Source organism: Pygoscelis adeliae, unplaced genomic scaffold, assembly GCF_000699105.1.
Source record: "Pygoscelis adeliae isolate BGI_AS28 unplaced genomic scaffold, ASM69910v1 Scaffold54, whole genome shotgun sequence".
NCBI classification, from domain to species: Eukaryota; Metazoa; Chordata; class Aves; order Sphenisciformes; family Spheniscidae; genus Pygoscelis; species Pygoscelis adeliae.
Window position 1 is genome coordinate 1989881 of NW_008824982.1, and position 19273 is coordinate 2009153.

At 41.2% G+C, this 19273-nt stretch overlaps 1 protein-coding gene across 1 annotated transcript in view; it reads right to left on the reverse strand.

Moving 5' to 3' along the window:
• The window catches only part of RNF217 (ring finger protein 217), a 28107-nt gene extending 22398 nt beyond the window's left edge, over positions 1–5709 (reverse strand). The window contains exon 1 of the mRNA XM_009325642.1: positions 5470–5709. Coding sequence (XP_009323917.1) covers positions 5470–5709 — 240 coding nt within the window. The remainder of the gene's footprint in view (positions 1–5469) is intronic.
• Between the last annotated feature and the right edge of the window lie 13564 nt (positions 5710–19273).

Consider the following 19273-nt stretch of genomic DNA (forward strand, 5'->3'; position numbering starts at 1 on the left):
AGGGAAACAACACATTAAAGCTGCAATGCGTGGATTAAAAACACTATTACTTTTTGCATGAAAACACAGTAATGTCTAAGGCCAAATTAAAGTATACAACAAAAGCAATACAAAATATAACTGATGCCCTTTCTCTGATTTGTTGGTCTACTGGCCCAGATGCTAAACCAAAGGAAATACACTATCCTGCATCTCTGCTTCCCAGATGAATTCTCCTAATAAAAACAGCTTAATAGGAAAGAGGAGAATTCCCACTCTGAAGAACCTAAAGAACAGCATATTTATTGCTGCTAACCAGACTAACACAGAGCACTGATCTATGTTTCCACAATCCCTTAGAAACCAATATGCACAAGATAGACTAGATTACTAGTGATTATCCTGCCCAATATCTCCATATCTTCCCCCCCACCCCAAGCTTTGAATTTACATTTTTCAATAATGCATGTCACAGTGATCTACTGCTGGGAAGACAGATTATAGCAGGCATCGCATTGTATTACTCAGTATTTGTTATGCCCCAGCCAAAGATGAAGCTTGTAGCCACAATTAAGTGTTCTGCAACCTGAAAGCTTTTATCAGTTGAAGTATTCAGACATTTGAGATGGAGCATGAATGTTAAAAAATAAAAACCCAAACCAACAGATCTGGGAAGCTGCAAGTTAACGCTTCTTTCTTAAACAAAATGCCCACATAATTTAAAATGTAAGTTTTGTGGGTTTGGTTTCGGGTTGTTTTTTTTTTTTTGTGAAAACCTGACACAAATTCATTGCAGGCTTTATCTTTCTATTATAGCATGTATATAATTGCAAGACATATAGCAGCCACCAGGATATATATTTAATCTTATACACACACAGACATCAAATGTTTCCAAATACATTACTTAGTACTAAAATACAGGATGAGGCTATAACCGCATGAACTCAGAATAACATTTGTTATCATGTGTGGTCCTGACTAACTGAAGTAAACTAGCGGGAACTGTCTACTTCCTTACCAGGTTTGGAGTTCCTAGCTTCCTCTTCCACCTGCCACCCCTGACAGCACCTTCCACAAAACTGAACTGGTAAATAGTTTTTACATTTTGAATGGGCCACTTGAATCCTCTGTTGTTCAATACTGTCTGAACATGCATTAAGCAGGCAAAGAAAAGTATGTTCTTTTAAGTACTTATGAACCTTATTTTTCTTGGAACTAGTTGGCTGCAATACAAAACCCTAAACCTATTCAAACTTGGATGCAGTGTGACACAGCAGTCTTTCAGATCCTTGTTCCATTCTTTCTCTGCTTTTCTGAAAGAAAAAAAGTCAAGTATGATTTGCTTTATGCTTCAGTATTTGTGCATGAAATCATCATAACGAGGACACAGAAATGCTATCTACATATCATTTAAAGCAGTGTAATATATTATAGTCCAGCAAAGCAGACATATTGTATCTGAAAAAACTCAAAACATTAATCTAGTGTTTTTTCAAATATGTTTTTCCTTACACAAACATTTTTCCATTTATTTTACGACTTCCATTTCAGTCAATCAGAATTGAGAGGATGGATACATACACAAACTTCTATGCCATCTGGAGGTCAGCCTCCCTTGAAATAGAAAAGATTACACAACTTCTCATACTAACCCTCTTGGTTCTCAGCTTTCTGAAACGCTGACCTTTGAGGCTAACGTTTTCCATTTTCTTAGCTAGCCTCTCTACTGCAAACTATTCTAACTATCATTTTCCTTGCCTCCCAGGAAAAGACCTTTCAAAATTGGTAGGTAACAGCAACACAAAACACTACTCAATGCGAGATGATGATAGCAAAACTGACTGCACATTAAAAATATTCTGAGAGCCTGAAGCTGCAAAAAGCTTAGTGGGATTTTCTGCTGCTTAGTGGAATGCTAGCTATATAATAGGATGGCCGAATTAATTGTGCAACTAACTACATGAATTACAATCTCTAGCTACAGCTACACAGTCACTTTATTCCAAAATAAATATGGGCTCCTGCCAAAACAGCTGCCTCCTCATCATCATCAACCCATCCCCTCTCTTGTACCAGCTGAAAATAAGCAACAACAAAACAAACAAATCTTGTATCCCGTTGGAACTGATCTTTGATCCAGCTCCCAGTGTGACACCAAAACATCAACACGAGCAAAAGCAAGCTGGCAGAAATGAACAGCTGAGAGCACAGAGGGAGAGCACGGCAAAATCACCATGTCTGCAGCAGTTCAGGCTCAAGGCAGATTGAAGTGATGTGTAACCATGAAGATATATGCTACTCAAGGTTAAAATCTGATCCAAAAAGGGGGGAACTGATTAATATGAACTACCCAGATCCACTCTATCACAGCATCTTTGCAGGTACAGATTCCTACTAGTTCTAGAGCAATGAATTTCAAAAACTCTTGAGTAGTTCAAACAAAAGATAGTTTATGTAACAACTGCATTGAAAAAACATTTACATTTCCAAAGTCAAGCACTCAAGCCCTTCTTTCATGTGATGTGTATCTCTTGACAGAAGTGAACAGGAAAACTTCATTACGAACCTCACAGGTTGATAAGACAGAAATAGAGTCCAAGAATCAAGAACTGCTTCTTCATGGCAGATGGCAGGTCAAAGAACTAATGTTAAAACAACATGTGAAATCCAGGGCTTAGGAGAAAAAAAAAAAACCCACACCACACCACCCCAAACCCCTCACAGAACAAGCCAACATACTCACTCTTGTGAAACCCATATCTGTTCCATGCATTGGACCTGAACTACCAGTTTTTCAATTTTTGCCCATTTCCTTTGCACTTTGGCATACCAGCTTTGACCAAAGATTTATTAGGATCTTGTCTACAACTAAGTCTTATGCTCCCAATTTAGGTCATAGGAGAGGGGGCAGGGGTATTTCCTTACTTAAAGCTGGATCTGTTTGTGATACAAATATTTGATACAGGAAACAGGACAGCACAGTACAGCAGTGTGACTAAAGTGGCATGAATGGGAGAGGAAAGGTTTGGATAGCAAGTTTCCCTTTTCTTTCCATCATTCTCTCTCAACATACTAACTTTCTAGGCTTAGCACACCAAGACTTTGATCTCAAAAATGAAAAACAGCAAACTGAACTGCTGGGCTTAGATCAGTTTAGCTTACATAAAACAGCTATAGTAACAAAAAATAATCTAATAACTTTGCTTCCTCTTTAAATTTAGATGTTAAGCTTATCTATAATTTTAAATAGTGTATCAAATTTTAGAAATGCCATTAATAACATTTTGAAAGTATCTGTTCAAATGTACTCTTGGATTTTACAGTGTTTTCCTGCTGCAGTGTATAGGAGAGCGAGGGTACTGGCACTGAGCCCTTGTGTGCAGTGATCCTACTAGTAGGCTTGTGCGTAGACTTTCCCCACGCATGACTCAGTTCTTCTGAAGGCAGCACTTCCAGTGCTGGTGCAATTGCTGTTTATATTGCTCGCATGTGAATATGCAAGTCTCCCAGTCTCCAGTCAGATGTCTCCTATGCTGTATGCAGAAGAAAATGAGTCTGTACCTCCAAAGAGCCTATAATTCAAGGCACAGACAAGTTACCATACAAACAATCACATGAGAATCTAAGAAAACTGAGATAATAATGGTCCACAGCTACGTGTGTATGTAATATACTCTTATATATAGTCTTCCTTTTAAATCTTACCCCTGCAGCAAAATTCTTTTGTGTGCTAAGCTTAAAATAAGTCACTAAAACTGTACCTATGCCAGAAAACAACATAGGTTCAGGGAGTAGGTTGAAGCCCTGGACTATGATTGTCCATGCTGTTTGCTAGCACTTTCCTAATTATATTTCTGACCAGCATCAACTAGACATATTCTTCCAGGCAACACCTGACCACAGCTCAAAGGACACATTTTGCCAGAGCCTGTTCCCAGGAGGAGACTCGAGCTCTGCAGATCAGAGCTACACAAAATGCATCACCCCAAGACCAGGGAACTGCTTCTGGCTTGCACTATTTCACGCATCACACAGCCTCCCATTCCTTCCGATTATGATTTGTAGGGAAGTGGTGAGAACATTTTAACTATAGCATTTTAACTCGAAAAAGAGCACTGGTGGGCAGAACGACCCATTTGGTGCCTTGAGGAACATTCTCAGAGTTGGCATCCCATGATACAACAGCTGCACCACCTGTGACCCACATCAGTGGGACAGTAACAGCCTCCGGCACCTTAAGAGAGGCTGCTGCAGAAGCATTAAAACATCTGATCTACCCTGGACCGCACATCCTGTCTACACCTGAGGGAATGCTAAGCGGATGGGTGAAGGAGAATGGCTGTGGGCGGAAGGAATTTTACCCGCAGTTTCGAATTTCTCCACCTCTGCCAAAAATCTGAAAATGTTGAGTCCAACAGACATTGTGGCATGTAATTCAGGCACTGCACAGATACATGTAAGTAGCTCATATCTCAGTTAGCTTTACCAAGGTTTCAACTGCACTGGATACACAACCTTCTACCTTTTAATCTCCATACTGGGCTGAATCTTATGCTGTATGATTAGGGCTATCTAAACAGTCATCTAAACTCCTACTGAGGAGAACTGGTTTGTCCAGGAAAGGCCAGCTCAGTCATGAAATGAACCACAATAAATCTAATAACCGGATGGAAAACTAACACAGAGCATGATGCTGCAGACAGAACCTTTATCTTCTGGAACCAAGATGGACCTTCAGCAGCTCAAAACTTCTTCTACCTAATCTCTTCCTTTTTATCTTTGATTGAAATCACAGCATAAGCAAATCTTCTACTAAAAGAAATCATAGAATCATTAAGGTTGGAAGAGACCTCCAAGATCATCGAGTCCAACCGTCAACCCAACACCACCATGCCTACTAAACCATGTTTATGTGGGAATAATGCTGGGAAAGTGTTTTTTTTCCGTATTTCTCAAGTTTTCTGTATTGTGAGTGATGTGTATATATATATATACAGTAATGTATAACCTCTGGTAAGGGACTGAATCAAAACCAAGAAGCAGGACAGACAAGAGCTGTAGTTCTAAGGAAGGAGTAAGCCAACAGCCTAACACCATAAATGCCCACAATTCATCTGCTCATAGTTTCAGGGAAAACTTATCTTTGCTGGAGCTATGTGTCTAAAATTATCAGTTATAGTGATAACTTCCCTTTCCCAGCCTCTTCTGATTGTGACCATATTGTTTGCATGTCAGAGAGAAAACACTCTTTAAATTGTGTGTCAGGACAAAATTGTGCCACCTGCCAAAGAAATAAGGAGTGAAGTTCAACTGCTTGAACAGTTAGAAATCAATTAAGTAGTTAATCAACAATGTACTACAGATTCATATTCCTAATCACAGCTTGCACACAGACCCAGTGATGCAAGAAAGCTCATTTAATGCCCACCAAATGCTGTCCTACTTTTGCAGCGCCATCTAACCCACGGCCCTGGCAACCATGCTCACTTTGTATTTGTTCTCCAATTTGGCAGGGGTAGGAATGTGGCCTCTCCTCCGGAAGGTTGTAAAGTGCTTGCACTGAGGGCATGGCTTGGTGCTGGAGTCAATGCGGCTGAGTTCCAGGAAATATTTATACTTGATGATGTCGTCATGGGGCAGGTTACAGAGGACAGTTGTTTCATCCAGGTGTTCACTGCACTCTGTGATGGGGCATTTTATATCCGCTTGTCCCAGCTGTACCTGCATATGGAAAAACCCAGAAGAGCTGTATGACCTTTTGCTTGGAAAAAGTAAGCAAGCATTTGTGAATTTTCTGAGAAAATTTAATTTCAAGTACTGTAACAATCCACAGACTACCAAACATACTGTCTTAGAAGCATTCTGACTTACTCCAAGCACACTGCAGTTTTTCCAGAAGGTATTTTCAAATCCAAACAGAAAAGCTCATTACCCTTACGACAACTGCAGTTATTAAACGTATAGTCTCAGTGTAGGTACCACGGCTATGTACTCCATGAAACCAAAACACAAGCGCTAACTAGCAGCACTCATCCAGCACTCTATGCTTTGTGTGTAATCGTCAGCGGTCCACTATCACAGCTCATAAAGGCTGTGAGAAAGCAGGCAATGAAAACATTTGTATATTGTTTCACTGCAAAACATGCTGGGAATAACTGCACAGAGAAATTAAAGTCAATTTAGGATCATCAGAGTCTAGCAGCTCTGACTCAGTGCTAGCCCTGAGCTGGTTCCTGCTCAGCAAGCTCAGTGCCTCTGCAGTCTGCTTCGAAGAAGCTCCTTATATGCCACACTGCATACACAGAAAGTGTTAGCTGAGGCTGACCAACCTAATAAATTTTCCCAGAACTCAGAGTTAGAGTTTAAAAACAACCCCCAAAAAACAACAAAAACACCCTTAAAGAAACCCCTAAAAAGACAACCAAAACAAAAAACACGCACAGAAGCAAGCTCAAGTTTAACAGGGCTGAAACTGTTGATCTAATGAGCCCTGATGGTCCCAAGCTGATCCATATGGTCAGATATCTGCAACGTGTTTCCAGAGCTCCTGGATCTGAGAACAGCGCTGGACCCAGGTCTGCACCCTTCATGCTTGGCAGGCTTTAACAGCTCAGACTCCATGCCAAAACAGCAGATCCTACTTGGTCTGGGAGCAGCAGAGTTGCATTTGCTTGGCACTGAGCCTGAGTTAATAAACCCTGCTGGTCTTGAGAGTCTGCAAGGACCCAGCTTGAGCATGTTTGTGTCTGCCTCAAGTAATCTTGAATGAATGAATGTTGACTGTACAAGTGGAACTGACCACCAGCCCAATTTCTTCTTTAGTGAGCATCTCCATGCAGAGAAAAAGGGGTTTAATGGCGTAACCAGCATCTCTTTCTAGGAATTACTGCTTCAAGGTTGGCAGGTTTGATTTCCCTAGAGTGCTTATTCTTTAGTGTGCTCCATTATGGGAATCTGCCAAACAATACACTAAATATGATAGGAACACCTCAGATTTGGATGCAGATCTCGCTGCTGCATAGTGGTACCAGAAGACACCTCCAAGACTCCATTAATACAATATTTAAGCCAAGAAAGGAGGAAAAAAACCCCAAAACCAACACAACCCTGTCATTCTTGCCTCAGCAATGGCGCTATATGGGCTCTAACTGAATGATAATTAATTTAGTCAGGAGCCAGAGAATTAGAAGAGTCATAACAAAATGTTATGAAACCCAAGACTCATACTGATTTAAAAAAAAATCCCTATTGCACTATCTTTGTTCTCTCAGCAATGTAGCTTAACCTAAACAGAGCGAAGAGGTTAGATATATGTTAGAGAGAGAAAAGCAGGGTGAGGACAGTGGCAGCCCGTCCCAGACCATGGCAGAGAAGACCTCAGCAAGCAATTGCTGCTGCAGTGCCCTGCACAGCCTCAGCTCAGGGTGGAGGCAGGTCAGATCTGCCTGCGGTACAGAGGAGAGGCAGCTCCCCCAGCAATACACCCACTCTTAGGAGGGAACTTCTCCGAATTTAATTTCCAGCTCTAAAAGGTGAGCAGAGCTCTACCACATGCAAACAAGGCTAGGCTCAAACAGTTTGGCTTTTACATGGACCAGTGTAAGTACAGAAGGACTATATGCTCAGAGGTATTAAAAAAAAGCCCCAAACCCCACAAACTATATGCTGGGGAATGTCCACATTTTATACCTGTAGGACACTAATTCATATGTAGCAGCATATGAAAATTGAACTTGAGCATATATCACTAGAGTGACTCTTCTAAGAATCACCCGGTACACCATGGAGCTGTGCTTAAAAAGCAGATGATGATCAATCCAGCACTAGAGCACTCAAACACGCTAAACCAGGAAAACAATTTGCTACAGAAATAAAAAAAGCTATTGCACTACTGCAAGGATTAGTACAAGCTTCTGTTTAAAGAAGTGTAGGTACAACAATTTAAAAGCAAATAATCAAATTAATCCCATCTACGACTACTTCAGGGTTTTGAGGTTTTTTTTAAAGCATTAGGGAAATACTAAAAGAGACAAGCCCTTTTGCTAAGAGCAAACTAAGCTACAACAGAGTAACGTTTCATAGTGAGAAAGCACATTGTATCTGGCATCTAAGCTAGTACTTAAGAAGCACTGCTTATATTAAATGCTAGTTAGACCAAACCTGCATTTATAAAATGAAGGAATACAAAGCTGAACACTTTCTATATTTCATGCCCACACAGAAGATGATTAATATATGTGGTAAGAGTCAAGTGTGGTTTCAGTGTTTGTTTTGAAAATATGTTTTACACCCACTTGAAGTAAATCATTTTTATCCCCTGTAATAGTTTCAGCCTTTCAAGTTTGGCAAAGATTGATCCTTTTCCTGTGTTTTGAATGGGACTGAAGTGAACAGAGCTGGTTTGCTGATTACCAGTAACTTCAATGGAGCCTTGTCTTACCAAAACAGTCCATCTTTGTTTGTGCACTAGCATCAGCATTTGATTTAAGTACAGCTTTAGAGGTAGCCTGTTAGGCTACCTGCTGCTGCAGACCCAGGAGGTGCTACGGAATGGGAAGGAAAAAAGAAAAAAACCAAAAAATTTCTTATAACATGGGTAAAAATAATTGGTTTTATTCTTTTCCTTGATTTTTCTTTTTTATTTTAAAGAGCCTTATCCTTCAATATCAGCTTATCACAATGTCAACCCCCCCCCCCCCCGAGTTTTAACAAGTCTTTGAATTTAAAAATACCACTGTGTATTAAGAACTTCAGGACTCTCAGTATACACAACAGCATGGTGTATTTTCACAGCATGAGGAACGACTCAGATATGTCTAAAAGCAGCTGAGCTGCAGTACAGTGTTAAATGTCAGGCGGCATCCAGTTCTTACACCCAGCTGTGCTTCACTTCTGTAAAGCATCTCAGGAGGGGCTAGCTCTGCTTACTCATAAGCTCTCCTTATTCCTAAGGAGAAAGCAGGCTCTCGTGACTTTCATCCTACAGAAAGGTAACATTTAAACTGCCAGGAGAGCAATACATACCTCCCTCCCCCCCCTCCAGTTCTTGACATTTTATTTGAAAAGATTTTTTTTGCAGGGTGGGGGGTGGGAACCAGACTCTACACTGGTCCACTTACTGGCCCAAAATGCAGTGATACCAGCAACAGAAAACAGAAACAGATGGCATGGTACTTGAAGTTAGAAAATTATTTCTGCCCCCTGAGCTTTCTTTTAAAGGAAATCTTTGTTAGCTACACAGAAAGCAAAGTTCAAACTACACCAGAGAAGCACTGATTTATACCTGTCATTTAGGCTGGCTCAAGCTGAATGTAATGTAACCTGTGCGGGCTGTACTTTGGCAGCTGCAATACAGCTATATTCCTTAAAGAAGGGGCCATTCTACTTTAAAATAGACACACACAAATGAGCATTTTCTAACTGAAACTTTACTCTTAGTTCAGAGATGCATATGCTAAGTAAACCAGTAAATTGTTCTTACTTCTCACCTACTAATGCTGAAAGAAAAGTGAACAGTGCCGAGTCTAATCTGCACCTCTAGAGAAATTCAATTTCTACCAGTGCACCAAATTCTCCCCTGTAAACTACCAAGGATGTTATGCATTAAAAAAAAATATTTTGGAAATGCACAGATGCAAGTGAAGGGACAGTCTGGTCTACAGGACCTTCATATACTACAGGGGAAGAAACAAATGGATTAAAGTTCCCTTTATTTATAAGCAAAATCCCATTGCTTTCTAGTTCACTGGAAACTCTGCTCTTTCATTTTTGCTGTTAAGTTGCAAATCAGTGAAGAATTACTTTTCTTGTAGGTCTGGGAAGTGGAGAGTGTCATTTTGAATTTTTTTTCTTTAAAAAAAAAAAAGGAAAACACTTGAAGGGCTCACCAGAGTTCAGGACTCCACAGTGGTAGGTGCTAACCAAATGAAATCCAAGTAGACATGATTCAACAAGTGCAAACTTTTACTAAGCATTTTGCACCTGCCTTTAAGGTTGTGGTTCCATGACTGTTTCTGTAGTTTGAGTAATAACTTCAGCAGTCCAGATGCCCTACCTCTGATTTGTGCCAGTGATATCCTGGCATTCTCCAAACTCCTTTTACCAAAAAAAAAAAATCCTATGTAACAGATTCTTTTTTAGTCCATCCATCCTCCCTCCTTACTGTCAAGTGGTACAAATTCTCAGTGCTGCAAGACAAACAAGAATGAACAGCTAGAACTAACGGTGATTAGATTAGGGGCTACTTAAGTTGTATCGCCACCAAATAGGAAAATAGACCGGGTATCTTGTGTGCCACCTTCTCCACTGGTGTCATGGTTTAACCTCAGTCAGCAACTGAGCACCACACAGCTGATCGCTCACTCCCCCCCCTCCCCTGGTGGGATGGGGGAGAGAATTGGCAGAGAAGTGAGAAAGCTCATGGGTTGAGATAAAAACAGTTTACTAATTGAAATAAAATAACAACAATAATAATGATAATAATAATAATAATAAACAAAGCAAGTGATGCACAGTGCAATTGCTCACGCCTCCCCAACCGATGCCCAGCCAGTCCCCGAGCAGCAGCCCCCCCGGCCAACTCCCCCCAGTTTATGTACTGAGCATGACGTCCCATGGTATGGAATGTCCCTTTGGCCAGTTTGGGTCAGCTGTCCTGGCTGGGCCCCCTCCCAGCTTCTCGTTCACCTCCAGCCTTCTCAGTCGGTAGAGCATGGGAAGTTGAAAAGTCCTTGACTAGTGTAAGCACTGCTTAGCAACAGCTAAAACATCGGTGTGTTATCAACATTATTCTCATCCTAAATCCAAAACCCAGCACTGTACCAGCTACTAGGAAGGAAATTAACTCTATCCCTGCCAAAACCAGGACAACTGGACATTTTCACACAAGTTCTTGCCTGTTGTTCATTACTTCAGAAACCATACTCCATGGAGTATGTTTCACTTTTATTCCCCCTTTTATTAATTTCTCAATACAGCAGACTTGCAATAAATTACTTTCTGAATCCCTTTCTCATTAAGTTGCCCCACTGTCTTCTCTGCCAACCACCACCTGTAATCTCACTCTAGTTGAGAGTCGTCGCTCCCCTCCGCAGGAGGGAAGGGCTTCACTAGCCTTAGCAGGGCGTATATTGCTGACCTCAAAAAGATCTATGAAGAGTTCAAAATGGCGAGGATCTCCTGCACGCTGGCATTGAATTAGGAGTTATTTTTTTAGTTTTAATTCATATTTTAGAATCATAGAATCATTAAGGTTGGCAGAGACCTCCAAGATCATCGAGTCCAACCGTCAACCCAACACCACCATGCCCACTAAACCATGTCCCTAAGCACCTCATCTACCCGTCTTTTAAATACTTCCAGGGATGGTGACTCAACCACTTCCCTGGGCAGCCCGTTCCAATGTTTAACCACTCTTTCAGTAAAGAAAGTTTCTGCTATGCTAGGGAATATCCGAGTGACCATCAAAACAACTAGAATGACGAGTCTTTCTTCATAGTCAGTGGAGAATGAGGAAAGCAATTGAGGCAATTCAAAGAAGATGGCAAATACCAACAGCACCTTTAAGATGTCTAGGGGGAAAAAAAAAAAAATTCCCACTTTTCCCCACCTCAGGGGAAGTGGGGAAAAGACCCCACACACAAAGACTAAAGTCTTTGTTCTCCTTTCACATTGGTGGCACGTATCTGGATGAAGCCATGACAATGACGTAGTGGTTCCTGCTCCACGTGACATTCAGAAAGAGAAAGTCACTTGTGCCCAAACGTTTCAGGCATGAGCAGACACCACCTCTTCTAGTCACATTGTTAATGAGATCTGCATTAACTATCACACTGACAACACTAAAAAAGACACAAAAAGAAGCAAAATCTCAGGGCCTTTGAAGAATGTCTTAGTATCTCATCCTTCAGGACAAAAGGCACACAAAAGCAAGAAGCTGGGAAGGAATCATGGCATACATACCACCACCAGTACATCAAAGGTTTGACCTTTCTGCTCCAAAAGCATGTCTTCTGAATGCTTTACAATGCGTATTTAAATGCGGCATCAATTTAAATTCTCAAAGCTCATCTAGTTTTCACAACCTCAGCCACAGGTTGAGATTCCAGCTTCATCCATAATACTCTGAGGAGTGCACTTACACAAACCCACATCCCCAGGGGTGCTGCAGGATGGTGCAGCCACACACCAGTGAGGGCTGCAGCCGGCACCACCTGCGCAGGCAGTGACCAGAGCGGCTTTAGCCCCAGAAACCAACCAAAACCTTAACTGGCAAAACTGGCCTCCGCAGCCTGGAGCAAAACCCCAAAACATGGTGTCTGTTTCCTGTTCAAACTCTCCTTTTCCCCTCCACAGTCACATATAGGAGTCTCCTAAAAAAAACTGTGACGATAAACTAGCAAGATGTTCTTCAGAATACACCTAAACTCCACCAAAACCTTTTTCTTAAAAGCCTCTTAATTTGCTTTTTCACTTGACGACATGTTGACATGAAGCCTTACTCCTTTTCCCTTCCTTCCACAGGACCAGGTGTTACCTGCTCACATGGATTTGATATCAACGTGATCATTCAGGTTTTATTTGTCCTGTTCAGACAGGGATAGGATTTATAGAAAATTACTTGTGGAAGAACAAACTAATACTGAAATTCTCCTTCACGAGATGTAAACGAGTAATTATCAACCTGCATGAGCTCCCCCTCTCTGCCCTTTCATCTCCTGTTACTTTTTCTAGCACAAAGTGAATTAAAAAAGGAAATTATTTTACCTCAGTAATGCTTTTAGAAAAACTACACTGCATTAAGTCATGCCTGTGCCTGCTACTACTCATCAAACCTAGTGCATGTCATCAGCATGTATGGAGGTTACATGCTTTCTGCTCTGGTTTTTTTTGGCACCCACAGCGAGCTGAAACCCACAGCAGAGGCAATGGTTAGTCCCATGGCCAGACAAACCCAGGGCTGGTACACCTGGATGGCTGCCTGCTGAGCTGGGACACCCTCTGATAGAGGCACACCAGAGTTAGACAGAGAGATCGGCCAGCAGAAAGCTTTCACAACCTCTGGGAGCCCTGGAGCGTGCAAGATAAAGCAATCTTTCATCTCTCCTCCCGGGGCATGCGCGGGGGCAGAGGGAGGGGGAAATCCCGGTGGAGGAGGGTAACTTGGGAGGAAGCGTGGCAGAAACTGCAAACCTTGGAGGAATCTGACCCAAACCCACAGGTCTCTCAGCATTCATTAAAGGGAACAAGGAAATGCACAAGAGCTTTCTTATTTTGTCCAGGTGTGCATAGCACCAATGCTAGCTAAGTATAGATATGGTCATTTTTCTATTCCTTAGAAGACACATTCACTTTTAGTAAAAGACCCAAAGATGCTTATGAAAGAAGAGCTTTGAGGACAGCAGACCGAGCCGGACACCTGCCCTTTTTGGGGTGGAAAACAGAGGCAGTTACTCCTGCCTAGGAGTGGGACCAAAAGACCACACTAAAACCAAGCAGGTGTGGGAAGGGATTACAGAAAGGAAGCAAGGGCCAGGAGACCATCCGCATACCATGATACACTCAAATACCCTGGCCATCTCGGGAGTGAGCCCTGCTCACAGGGGCTCAGTAGAATTAGAAAATACAAGTAGCGAAGAAGCAAGACCTTCATAAGGTAATCGTTTGTTGGGCTTCCAGCATCAGAATAAAAATGTCACAACCAAACAACACAGAACCAAAACAAGCCAACTCCAACAGCTGATTCTTGTAAAATAAATAAGATAAAAATCTACCGGTTAACCCTTTAATCAACAGCCTTAAATTCAGAGGAAAACAGCCTGCTCTCCTACAGCCAGCATAAGACTTGTAGAAACAATCAAAAAGTTAGCACCCATAAGCTGTTACAGAAGAGTGAAAATAGGTGGTCTCAATCTTTATTGAGAAACATCACTTCAGTCTTCAGGTGGAGCCAAGCAAAATCCATCAACAACAGTGACAATTTATCTACAACTATTTATGTTGAAAAAAGAGGAGATCAATAGCTCATTCTTCTACTGTTTAGCAGGCAGGGTCCCAACCAGACACAAAAGCTGGAAAAGGCTCCTGACTGCACATTTGCCAACCAGCATTCCCCTTTCAAATAAAATAGGGCCCAAACCACCATATATTTGCACAACCTATTCAGTAACCTGTATTACTGAGCCTCTAATACAGATAAGCCCAGTTAGTATCATCAGTAATAGTTAATCGAACCTTTGGTTTCGCCAGCATTGGCTGCTGTTATATTTTACTGTTGTACCTACAGAAACATTTCATGGTGCTTAATATTTTCCAAACTGAAAGTGGCGTTCAGCATAAAATAAAGAAAAGCTCTCATAATCGAGGTAAGGATGTAGGACAGAAGTATGCTCCCACCTGTCTCACTACTCCATCCCAGAAGATGGCTACAAAACCTAACAGAGAGTTGCCATGGATGTGGGTGATGACTTAAAAATAGCGAGAACTTTTAACATAAATCTCTCAACTGTTCTCTTGACCACCCTGATCATCTACATTACCTGGGCTGTAGAAAAAAGGACAGGCATTTTACAGCCATTCTTAAACTGTCCTGCTTTCCTTAAGAAAGCTACCTACAACTATTTGGTTTCCATGTCTTTGCTAGGTCTGAGGTCGTAGGCGAGTTTTCTTGTGCACGTATTAATAATCAATGTTTTCATTCTTGACTATCAGACATGAAACCAAATTATGCCCTCTTTACTTGATAAATTTAATATAGAAACAGTAGAGTTGCATAGGTGCAAGCAAAAGCAGAAGAAAGCCTGAAAAGTACTTTTTCACTGGCAGACGATTGTCAGTATCATACCTCATTTCTAAGATTAAAGGTAGAATATATGAGGTTAAAATACCATCACTTGGCTTCCCTTACAAAGAAATTTCTTTATGCAATCAAGTTGTTACAAAATAGCTAGGATTTGAACTATAAATAGCTATTTTACTCTGCCTTCCTGAAAAGAGACCTATCTCATCCTACCAGTACCTATCCACAATAAACAAAACTACTTTTGGTGAAAAGCTATGCCATTAAAGCTACCACGAAGTGAAACAAATTGATAACTTTTACATAGCTTAAGTGGTTAAGAGGATGGGTGTGCACGCTGACCCATTTTCAGGGATAAGTACTTCCTGGGGAAGGCTAAAGCAGAACGGACTTCCAAGCCTCTCCCCACATACCATCATTTGGACAAACCCCAGATACTGTGCTAAAGCTCCAATTTCACATGACTTTATGAAATTATTTCTCATAATGCATTGTAAGTTTAAAGCACAATACACATTTAATGCAATGACAGATACAGCCACAACAGGGAGCAAACATACAAGATCAAGAAGTGCAAACAGCACAGCGCTCTCCAGGGAGCTGTCTGAGGCAAAAGCTTAAGCCTGGTTCTGATCCATACTTGGAGAAGCAGAAGTGAAAGCAAAGCAAAAGTGTCACCCCAGTTAGGAGCAAGTTACCATCATCAAACAGTTAAACTGTTACCTAAGATACCTCACAGCAGAAGACTATGGCACAGAAGAAAAATCCTTTTGTGAAGGTTGAAAGAACAATTCTGCCCCACAACTGACCTAATCCAGTAGAGAGCTGCACTGGTCTAGCGCGCAGTAATTTCTAAACAGCGTATGTAACAGCCAAACTATCAGAGTTAATTCTCCTGCTGATCAAACTCTGGCTGTAATTTGGGGGTTGTTACCATGTCGGGTCAGTCTCCCTGAGTCTGCCAGAACTGCGTCCCAGCTGAAGCTGGAAGACAGCCTTCATCTCTATTAACAGAGAGTGTTTGTGTATTGATTGCTGCAGCTATTGATCACAAGCAGCTAGAATCTTTACAACATCACAAAGTCATTAGAAACAGTAAAACAAGGGGAGAAGCAGACAACGCAGATGTTTTACACCAGGAAAAACAAATCATAACTGTGTTCAGAACAATATATTCCTCTTACCACTTTTTCATAAAGCAAAGAAAACATGAAGCAAGCTCATTTAAATTCCTAAAGGCAGTTCTATCAGCTGATTAGGTTGTTAAAACACTCATTTTCACATCAGGTTCACCACAAAAGAAATTATGACTTCCCATTTGTTCCAAATTATCTTTAAAAAAACCCTAAAACAAAAACACTAAAACAAAAACACTAATACTTATCCATCTACTGTTTATGTATGTAAATCTATGTTTAAAAAAGTGTAACAACATAATATGTCCTTTGAACTAGTAAAGGGTTTGTAGTAAAACACTGATATGGATTTGCATGTAGTGTTATGCTCAGAGAGCCTGCTTTTGCTGCGAGGTACAAGTGAAGAATAGAGGTAGAATAAGTCCAAATGCCCCGGGTTAGACTCCTGGGCTAAAATTTCAGAGTTAACAGTGAGGAAGAGATTTGGTTCTTGCAAAAATACTGTTGTGATCAGATAAGGCTGTGGAAATACTTGCACGTAGGAGAAAAAACACAAGGTGAAATAAGGCTTCCCTTCCCTGCCTCATCATGTTTTTAATCACTTTTGCTTCTTTGAGGATAACAGTCCCCACCAGTGCCTGAATAAGAAGAGAAAGGTGGAAGTAACTGTTGTAATCACTGAATTCAGTTCCCTGCAACCATCCTTTTTGGCTGGTTAGAGAGACTGGCCTTGAACAGAAAGACAAAAGATGACTCCTACCCACACAGACTTCTCTTTCTGGATGCTATGCCAGGCTTACCCTGTATCACCAGGAGTTTAGCCCAAGATCTCCAGTTATGTGATTAAACACCTATGTGGGCCTGAAAGGTTTGGGGCGCAGGTCCAGCCAGACTGTCACGTATCAGCTGGTTCAGGTATCCCTCCCCAGGTCTCAGACCCCTTCAGCCACTCCATCAGGTCACAGTCAGCCAAGACTGCCATTATCTCAGACTGCACCCTGCCTAATGGCTAAAAAATTATGGAAGAAGCCAATATAGCTTTCCCTTCTCCCTCTCTGCTTTAGAGAGTGATCGCGAGGCTGCAAGGAGAGAAGCTTCAGCTGGCTAACATAGGAGACCGAAGTGTTTTTAAATTAGTTTTCCAATTGATCAGGCAGCTCAATTAATTCTCCCCGTGACATATGATCACTAGTTTGCAACCCAAGAGAAAAGTGGGAAATGCGCGGCCAAGGAGAGAGACTCTTGCAGAGGTAGCTGGCCACCAGTCGTCTTACCTGTCATGTCAATCTACACCTTCAGATCACGTACCAGGTACTTCTCATGTTAACTTTTAGGAAGCTACAAGCCTGAAATATGCTTAGCAGCTCCCCTCAGTAAAAACAGTTAATGGCAACTACAGTACCAGGGTTGGAGGGCTGCACCCGACCCCTTCTCCATGTGAGTCCATGCATCAGTGTTTTCCATACACATGTCCAAAATTACTGTTCTTCAGAAAGCAGTCTGTATTTTGGAATAGGTAGGTGATTATTAGGTTTATGAGTACTAATGTATATTTTCCCATTCTGTACAAGTACTTAAAATGCTCAATGGCATGCGCAGAAATTCTTCACTGAGCTTCAGGTCTGAACCCAGCATCTGCTCTGACACCCACCCTGTGGCCCTTCAGATGGTCTTCACACTTTCCACTTCTCTGTTGGCACTACTTCTGCTCTCCTCTCAGCTGTCTCCCTGAAGAATACGAGAGTCTTATCTGTGAAGCTAAAGCAAAGGGCGTAGTTATGAAATAACTAGGCTTTTTAAGATGAAGAAATGCATTACTTGTAATGAAACAACTAAGTTAACAGGTACCCTCAACAACTTCGGACGAAGAAGCAGGGAGGAACTCTACCAACAACTGTCACACATGCTACAAAACACTGTGAAGCAGCTGACTATAAGAATAAAGCAATGATTATAAAAGATATACTATGAACAGGACACCTCATTTAATTGACATACACTGCAAAGAATTTTTACTACATACCTTTCATTGTTCTGTTCCAAGAGTAAAGATATCCCCTCCAAAGACCTCAACTTAAAAATGGTTATGGTAGGAAAAAACTGCTTAAAATTGGAGGAAAACCACTATTTATCATTTCTGTAGATACTGCCTATCTATTTACAAACAAAATTACTTCAAACTTGTCTAAACCTTCCCCCCACCAAAAAAAAAAAAAAAAAATCAAGGATTATTGACTATGAGGGTTTGTAAAGTGATGAACAGGTTGTTAGATACCTTGAAACATCACTCTGCCAGCATTAAACTTTTGCAGGGCTCCAGAAACTGGGTTGCCACACTGAATATTTAAAGCAGCAGCTTTGTTCCTACCAGTAGGTATCAGAGTTTTCGAACCACCACCAGTAAGGACTGCAGCTTGGGGACCAGAGGGTGGGCAGGTGAAGTGAGGTGAAGGAGGTATCAAGTCAACTATATCCATCTCCATTTCTGAAACCACAGACTCCAGTAGTAATTGAATTCAATACTAGTTGAGGAAATTCTAGTTTCATTAATTATTTCCAAAGAATATATATAGTCCTCAGTGGGAGAGAGGTTAACAGGTAGGAACTGAAGCAGCACAGGAGGAGAAAGGAATTGTTGCAAAGCATGGTAACAGAGAACGCACGAGAGGGCTTGTACACAAGGACACGCATCTCTCCAACCCCAGATTTTGCAAGACCAAAAAGAAAGGATCGACAGCTTTCGTGACAAAGAGACAAGAAAATAAACAGAATGTTTGTTAGCAAGGAGACAAAAACTTTTGAAAAGTATCTGATTTAGCATTTCATTGATATTTTCATTGAAATGGAAGCACACCACATGACATTAAACACCACTGACCTGTCTATCCAAATATGATCTCTCTCAAAATATTAGTTTTGTTTCAGATTTTTACTGGGATAAGAACTTTTTTTTTTTTAAATTAACCCAACAGTTATTCCGGAACAAATACTTCTACCTAGTAATTGCAAACTGCAATTACCCTCTATGGTTAAGCAATCATTGACGATCATTTGCCACCAATACAAGCTTCTGTAGAGGCCTGGCTAGCTGAAGTGGTTTACCTCATCAGAAAGGGGAAAGCAGTCATGGCCTGCTCTAGCTTGTTTGGGGAGAGGAAGATGACGAGAAGGAAAAATTCAGGAAAAAGAAGAGGCACCCACTTCAGTCTTTCCTAGGAAGTCCCTGTCTTTCCAACAAGTCACATCTTTTTGTCTCCTGAAGTTTTTCCCTGGAACATAATGTCCTCTTGCCTGACATACAAGGGGAAAAAAGTCTACTCTTCAAAGTCTTCTGAATCCACCTAATTTCCCTCACTTT